Here is an 8,843-nt window from a genome sequence, read left to right as displayed (position 1 = left end):
AGTAGCCTAAGCTTTTATTTTTATCTATTTTGGTGGTTTATGCAATTCCATCACTTTGAGAAATACTGACTCAGGTTCTTGAAATAAATATCTTCAAGGCAGTGAAGTTCAGATATACACTTGCTTCTAAAAATCCCAAGGAAATGTTTAATGTATCATTGATCGTTTTAAACACCTGCTTTGCTGTGACAAGATGCAAAGCCATGCTCAAATGGCAAGTCCTAGATCAGAGCTCTTTGCCAGTCACCAGTCCTCTCAACAACTCACTGCCTTCAGCATGTCTGTGTGCAGCCATGAAAACCAGGACCAAGGAACTCTGGCCAAAACCACATAAACTCACAGACCAAAAAAACAAAACTGAGGAATTGCTCACATGTTTACACTTCTGAAAACAAAGCAGCCCATGAAATTCACTCAGGTGAAATCAGCTAACTGTGTCGAGCTACGTCAGCTAGCATTTTAAAGTATCTCATGGTCAACTATTAGAGCCACTTCAAAGTACTTTGGAGAAGCAAGAACATAAAATGCAAGGAGTAACTGGCAGAGAGAAGAAACCTTGAAGTTTCTCCAGTCACCTAAGATTAGTGGTGGGAAAAACAGGCATAAGGAACAGAAATGAAACTTAGAATATGCTGGTTTGACCTCTTTTTATATGCCTCCTATGCCTTTTCTATACTTTCACCAGGCCAAAAGCAGCATACCTGCTGATAACAGTCAGTCATTTCATGAGGGTTACAGATTGTTTCATTTAATGATTTTGTAATAGAACCAGATAATAGCAGTATGAAATCCAGCGTGCATGTTTTAAGAGGTGAAAATTCAGTTTAACTCAGTAATACATTCAATTAATACACTTTTTTTCTTCTATTAGTAAGTAAGCTAATAAGTAGGCAAGCAGAAAGTAAGCTCACCTTTTATCTTTTCCAGCTGTACAACAGATACAACATACTTCTCTAACACACAGCCTGAAGAAATGCAAGAGCCATTTGACAAGGACCACTCCAACACACTTTCACTGAGCTGGCAGTCAGAGTCTGACTGAAGCTGGTAAGGCAGATTTCCCAGATTGAGCACACACCCCACCCAGATGCACAGATGGTATTTGTGGGAGCAAAGGAAAATAAAATGTAGGTTTAAAATAAATGCAAGAAAAACACAGAATAATATTGAATCATTCTAGGTATTTCTAAGGGTTTCTGTTTATCTTTTCTACTTCTCAGCACATAGTGAGTGTATGTTTAGGGCTTTGAAACCACTGAGCAAATGGAAGGGATTTAAAACTAGTTTTGTTTCAAATGTAAGATCACAAGAAATAAAGACAGGCTCCAGGTATTTCCCTTCAGAATGAGACTTCTGTACAGACATTTGATGCAAAAGGAGTTAAAATGCTCTTCCTGCAGATGTCTGACAATGACAGCTAGGCTTGTCAGAAGAGCCTTTCCGATGCTAAAGGAAAGGATTTGCTCTGCTGCTAAATTTCAAATAGGTCCCTCCGCACGGTGGCTACTTTTCCCAGTGTTTAAAATGGACAGAAAGACAAACAGCTGGATAGAAGACCCAAGCTACAAAGAAGTGAGAGAAATACAGCTTTAGATGCTGGTGTCACGATATAAGCTCACAAGTGTAGTCACAGACTGATCAATCAGATTTGGCAGTTTGACTCCAGCAGTGATCAGTTTGGGCCACAGCTCAAGCTTGCAGTCTCTCTCCATCACTACTCCTTCTCAAGGCAGAAGGAGCTGATGGCCAACTGTTCATTGTGATAATGATACTGTCCAAGGTAGCCAGGTCTCAAGATCCCATGAAAAGCTAGTAGAGAAAAAAAGGAATAGCAGGAAAACAACACAGGTAGAAGTGGGGAGAAAGATGGAAAAAGAAAAAGGAAAGCCCATGCTTCCCCTTGGGAGTCCCTTGCAATGCAGCAGGGTTTGTGTGCTTACTTGGCCATGTCAGGAACTAAGCAGCTCTGTGTTCTACTTTTAATCCTCCTCTCTTAACCATCCTCCTTCTAGAGGAACCAACTTTTCATTCTTTCGCTCCTTAGATTTCCTTTCTGGTAAACCAGTGTTAGCTTCTTGATTTCAAGAGTCACCCTTCTCTTCATTAGCAGACATGACTTAAACACTATCCTTGAATTGCAATAAAAATCTCCCTTCTTTGGATTAAAGCAGTCTGTCTGCACCCTTCCTGGCTTCTCCTGCTGCCTTTCGTCTTAGTTACCGCCTAATGTAACACTGCAAGGACTTCCAGTGGCTCATCTCACAACTGTGAGTAGATAGGTAGGCCCTCCTGTGATGTGCCTTGCGTTGGTACTACATCCACTTTTCACCAAGCAAAGAGAAGAGAAAAGCAAACCTTTTGGCATACAGAGGCAGTAGAGAGATCTCTCCAGACCCTCTCTGGGATATCCCTTAACAGCACAGCTGCTGGGGTAGAAAAGTAAAACAATCATGCTGCACTCGCACTTCTGCCATTTAAAACTTATTAATGACTAACAATCTGTATATATAAAGACTCTTCTGGGTCACTCCTTTTCTTGAAATCTTGCAGTATTATTTGAGCTACAAAAATGAACAAAAAAACCCAACAGGAAGATTCTTTAAAGAAAATATTTCAAACTAACACATCACGGAAAAGCAAAGAGCAAAATTATCTATCAGCAACATATTTATGACAGTATGGCATGCAAACTAATTATATAATCAAATTTTAATTATTTTATATATACATTTAAAAGTGTAGTCATTTTTTGCTGAATTTATTAAAAAAATTTAAAATTTCTTTCTACAAAGGGTCAGTCACAAATCTGTGTTTGGAGTAACTTTCACCAGTGTCACTAAATAGGCTTTAGTCAAAATACTTTTCTTCTTTTGAATATATTCAGCTGAGAGAAATGGAGCTGCAATACCTTGGGTTTTTCAAACCTATCTAAAGTGGATTATACAAATAACAATTTCATCAAAGATTTTTTACAACAAGCCTAGCATTGTTGGTTAGATCTTATTATTAAGGTAAGCATTCTTCAAAGAACTGTATGATTGGAATCTCTTCCTGATACATAGTGACATGCTATTTGCTGGCTGCAGTGGGAAGAGTAAAAATGAAAACAAAAATACAAACATGCTTTTTTTTCCTCTTGTCTTTATTGATTTAGACTTCAAAGCTATGGCCAAAAATAGTGCATCTGTAGAAAATTACCACACATGCTATCAATACAGCATCATCACATGTTTAGAATCGTAAGCACTTGGCAAATCACAAGGGGAAGATTCAATATATGTTGGCAATGCAGTAGGTGAATAGGGAATACAGGGAGAAGGAATGCTTTTTTCCTCCAAAAAGAAATATTTCTGAACAGGTAGTAAAAGCCTCTCTTAAAAAATGAATTCCAGTCACCATAAAAGACTCATTCAAGATATCAACATACACTGCTGGAAACTTTGAGTGGAATGTGGAATGGTACACAGAAGCTACGACTCCGCTACAGGTACAAAGCTGTCTTCAGCACTTTGTATGCCATGGATATAGTCACTGCATACCCAACTGCCCAAGACAAACCTCTGCCAGGCTGGGGAAGAGGGATCAAGTATGCAAAAGTGTGAATGATCCTTGCCCCAGTGAAGATCCTGAAATGAAGCAAGGCTGTGGACAGGTCAGGGCCGCTAAGAGCATACAGCAGTCCAATACCGAGAAATGGGACAATATTTTCAAGGTCGTTCAGGTGGCCCCTGGGGAAAGAAGCAAAGATGTTCTTCAGTGTTACATTTTCTTGAATAAACCACTTCAAACCTCATTATTTTTCAGAATCTTTGGAGTATGCTACTGGTAAGGCCTTAACATAACTGTTGTCTTCCTTTGCAGTGGGGAATTCATTCAGCTACTGAAACTACTTTGGCATCTTCACCTGACATCATTCTGACCTCTCTTTCTACACCCCACATTTTTAAGCTTCTGATCTGTTTGAAAGGTCTTAGTTTTTCTCCAGGATTTTGGCAATATTAGGAACTCACCTGAGGTGTATGAGTGCACCTGAGTGTGCAAGAATGCAAGGAAAGGTGGGGAAGATAACAGATAGCTGGAATTTTTCTTATAGCCTCTCTCAACAGAATATCCATTAACTGGATGAGTGTGACTTCAACTACTAGACTTCATGGCCCAGACTGTCTATTCCAGTCATACAAATTCAGTTCGTAGTCACCATAAAGAAAATCTGAAACATCCTATAAATGAAATACTCTATAAAATCTTAATGAAGTTCAATCATATTGAAGAATTATATTTTTGAGCATCTAACAGGTGTCACAGTTACACTTTTCATTCATTTTCTTCACTCCTAAGCATAAAATAGTTGAAAAATGTTTGAAATTTTGAAAAATGTGTTGAGACTGAACTCTAGATCTTGGAAGTATTCTTTTAGGCCTCTTCCTAAACCTTCTTTGATCCCTTTTCCTCTTCAGAGTAATTATGCTTACAGCCAAATTTACTGATTGAAACAACCTCTAAGTCCTACTCATTTTATCAAATTTCACAGCCAACTAGAATCAGAACATGATGTTGTTTTGGAGTTGCCTTCTGAACTCATATATCATTACAAGGAAACATCTTTCAGGTTGGTGTTTTTTGTTGGGGTTTTTTTTCCACTCAAACACTGAAGAAAATAATGCCTTTTCTATACTTTCAAACAGAATAAATTCCAGTCCCTTATACACAGGAGAAGCCATGCTAAATCTATGTGGCATTATCTGTTGTCATGAAGCTTACAAAAGAAAACACAGTAAATTCCACTAAGAAACACTGTTGGGAGGAAAAAATAGATGCTACAACACCAGTGGAGTAACTACAACCAAGCTGACTTACGAAGACTGGGGATGTCTGAACTCTGCAAAATATCAACACAGAGTTTGTTAATACAGTGTTTTAAAAATCTAATCTCTGTAAATGACTCTGTGAGGTGTTTGTCATTTCTCTAACAACAATTTGAGCTAAAAGGGCATCTCATTGTAAAAGTAGTATTGACTTAGCTGTCCTCTTAGAATTACAGATAGGTACTTCTCACTGAAAAGTACCCATTTTTATACAACAACCAGAAAACTGAACAACTAACAATTCCCTAAACCACTCAGGGGAAGAAAAGGAAAGTTCAGAACATCTTTACAGCCCACTGAGATTAGACTCTTCTTTCTGAGATCGTAATCCAGAAGACATATAGAAATATTAGCCTTCATGGAACAAGAGTCATCTACATTTGCACAGATGTGCTGTTCTGAAATTAGAGCTGACACTTTCAAGATCTTCCATAATGATGGTTGAAATGAGAACAGTTCATTCATATTCAAGTTTTTGGTATAAAAATATAAATAGAAAATAAACTGTTAGCTTCATTAAGGAATAATGGTATGGAAAGCATTCCATGAAAGCTTTTCTTGTTAGCACAGGCGCTATGTATCAAATAGCACCTCCACAGTTATGATTTTAGATACAGAAAAATTTGCCATCAGCTAAAATTAAACATGCTGCAACACGTAGCCCACTGAAATAGAGCTTACATTCTACCACAAATCTTGCAAAACAAAATACATACACCGTAGGTTGCACACTACCATGCTATTAATAGCATTCTTCCAGAAGGCTGGACTACTCTCCTGTACAATTGACACATCAGTGAGTAACCTCAACTGAATACAGCAAAAAGAGCACAGGCTTTGACTCCCATCCTGTACGATTTGCCAGATTAATGCTCTTATCACAGCTCTGGAGTTCTAAAACTTAAATAGCTGTATTCCTCTTCTCCCTGTTATTTCCTTTATACTTTATGAAAAAAGCAACTATTTCAACTGGTGTTCAAATAATATAGAAAGCTGATTTCCACTTAATGAACATTGCTTCTAACTTAATAAACTTACAATATTATATTTTAGAACCTTTTTCACCACTTCCCCCATGCATACAGGACACCATTCAGGAGCTAGCTATTATAACCAGACAATGACTTATTATTTTTAGTATGCATGCTGACCATTTGAACATGGAATAGTTTGTTCACTTTGACTTACATATTTTATTACTACATAAAGCAACACAAAACACACACAGGCTTGCCAAAGAGAATGAGCTGATATTAATTCCTTGACTTAATATTAATCTGCTATTTAAGATAATTTTTAAAGACACGCATTACCTGCGTACACGTTCGACATCTTGATCAGTCCGCAGATATTTTTTAGCAGTCTCACCTTTTCCAAATGATGCTACGTCTTCTGGGTTGACAAATGCCTATTTCAAACATAAACACACAAAAGGCATCAGAAGCCAGAATGCTTTTTGTAGTCAAGGCAGCTTGCTATAAAGGTCACTCTTTTACTAATGCCTCTATAAGCTCTCATAACTTACCTGAAGTTAAATACACAGGAAATACATTGCTCACTGCATTACTATTTTTTTGAGCCCTGCCTGTATGTAGCTTATGTGCTGACAAATTAATGTAATGTAATTTATGTATATAGATAAAGTCTTGTAAGATGGAAAAGCAAAGCGGATGACTAATGCTCAGCCTGAAGTAAGACCAGTGGGCTGAAGGAGCATAGGGACCTAAAAGGCAGAACTATTGTCTCTACTGCCTAAATGTCTTCTCAAATTATTTGAAAGTCCTTTTGGATCCCTTTCTTCTTCAGAAATCTACACAATAATAGCATCCAAGAGACTTACACTCATCTTCATTTACGACCAAATAAGTTCCTTCCCTTCCTCTTAAGTACAAATTTTTCCACTTATATGACCTATTATTACCTCCAAATACTGTAAAACACTAATTGAAAACAACACTTAATTCAGTTAGTGCAAGCTGCACTAGATCTCTCCTTGCTGAAACCTGTAGTAGCATGTGCATTCTGTGGACAGTTCAGGCTATGCAGCCTAAGTCAAGAAAACCTTCTGATTTTAGGAGAGCTACATGATTGCTTTCTGAGGCAGCCTTGATCCCTCTCCAGGAAGTATCCTTGGCCCCAAAATTCTGGAGACATGTTAACAGTATCAATATCAGCAACATTTTACCCTCTGCTGCTCCACTGACTGCTTTTCTCCATTTTCTCTTAACGTTTTAAAGATCTTTTAATATTAAATAGGAAATAAAAATGGTTTTACCAATTAGCCTGTGTTATTACTGTCTGTCGTAAGAAAACCAAGGACTTCAAATTAATGAAGGTCCTATTGTCACCTGCATAACATGGATCTCCACATGGTATGTGCATTAACACAGGACCCTACTGAATCTACATACAGGACCATTACAGCCAATGTGCTTCTGCAAGAGCGATAGAAGTGAGGTTATAAGACAAACATCTGGGTCCTGTCTTGAACATCCAATCTTCAACTGTGACAAAGACCTAGAGAGCTATCAGAAACCAGCAGTAGCTCAAAAGCTCTGCTGGATCTCATGAGCAACAGAACAGTTCCACTGGGTTTTCTTGAGCCCAGGAGGAACAAAAATCAGCATTTCAACAAAAGGACTGCAGCAAAATTCTTGAATCACACACTATCTTGCAGAAGCAGAACACACAATAGCCATATGGAACAAACTTGAGGCCTCTTTCAGCACAGGAGCCAATTGTTTCCAACAGTGGCCATGAGCAGATGCCTAGAGAAGACCAAGAAGATGGCAAACACAACACAAAGCTTCCTATGAACACTCTCTCATCAGCTAGATGCAGCTTCTGCATTGTTTAGTAAACTTTAGTGGATCTTTCATATACTTATCTAGCCTATGCATCAGGCCATGTAAATTTTCAGCCTGTCTCTTGTTCCAGAAAAAAAAATAATTTTTTTAAGACAACAAACTACCTTTAATGACAAGGCTAAAACAATTAGGGAAAGTAAAGAGTGTTAGAATCACTGGACAAAAGGATTATAGATGCATAAAAAACCACTTCATTACCCCTCTTCTGACCCTACTAGTTAGTTATTAGTGCAAAATGGTTCTATATCACACTTTATTTGCTTTATAAATCAGGTACCCTGGACACCAGCTTTCTGCAGAAAACAATGGAAATTACAGTTATGGAAAACTCTTATTTAAAAATTACAGAAATGTTTTAGAAGGGTAGAGAAGTCAAATACAATTATAAGATACAGTCTCATAATTAGGTTAAAGACATCATCCATTTGAGATTAACAAAGCACCAGCATGCCAAATGTAGAATATCATTAGAGGAGGGAGAAGGAAGAAAAGGTACAGCGCTGGCATTTGAAAGCTGAAAAGAAAGACCTATGGTATCTCTGTATTTCCATACAAATTTCAATCTATTCTAACAGGCAGTATTCCCATTTTCTTACCTTTCTTGTGATTCTGAAGTACGCTGTTACAAGACTCATTAACATCATTTTTAGAAGAACAATAGTTGCATATGTAGCATAAGCCCGAAAGGTGTCATTGTCAATTAACTGGGTCAATTTAGCCATTTCTCCACTCTTCATTGACAGCCTTTAGAAAAACATTGAAGTTAGGCTAACATCATAGCAATCCAGCATTTTGACAATCAGATTGGCAGAATAGCACTGTTTTAGCATCACTGCAATGACAGCAAAATTTTGCCACTGTGAAAAGTTTGTTTGCAAGCAAATTTATTTTTCCTAAGTTTATTTTCATAAGGACATAATATAATACTGTAAGATGAGAAATTTTATTATCATTCAATATTTTGCTTCCATTGTATAAAGGTGTCATTGTCAATTAACTGGGTCAATTTAGCCATTTCTCCACTCTTCATTGACAGCCTTTAGAAAAACATTGAAGTTAGGCTAACATCATAGCAATCCAGCATTTTGACAATCAGATTGGCAGAATAGCA

At 37.5% G+C, this 8,843-nt stretch overlaps 1 protein-coding gene across 1 annotated transcript; it reads right to left on the bottom strand.

The window, feature by feature from the left end:
• Window positions 1–3,405: 3,405 nt before the first annotated feature.
• MGST1 (microsomal glutathione S-transferase 1) lies at window positions 3,406–8,486 on the bottom strand. Its single transcript, XM_010002938.1, has 3 exons — window positions 8,329–8,486; window positions 6,179–6,273; window positions 3,406–3,728 (listed from the first exon to the last, which is right to left on the bottom strand). The coding sequence occupies exons 1-3, from the start codon at window positions 8,467–8,469 to the stop codon at window positions 3,482–3,484; spliced, it is 483 nt and encodes a 160-aa protein (XP_010001240.1). The 5' UTR covers window positions 8,470–8,486; the 3' UTR covers window positions 3,406–3,481.
• Window positions 8,487–8,843: the final 357 nt, after the last annotated feature.

Source organism: Chaetura pelagica, unplaced genomic scaffold (genome assembly GCF_000747805.2).
Source record: "Chaetura pelagica isolate M959 unplaced genomic scaffold, ChaPel_1.0 scaffold117, whole genome shotgun sequence".
In the NCBI taxonomy this organism is placed as follows: domain Eukaryota; kingdom Metazoa; phylum Chordata; class Aves; order Apodiformes; family Apodidae; genus Chaetura; species Chaetura pelagica.
This window is presented reverse-complemented; position numbering and strand designations above follow the sequence as displayed.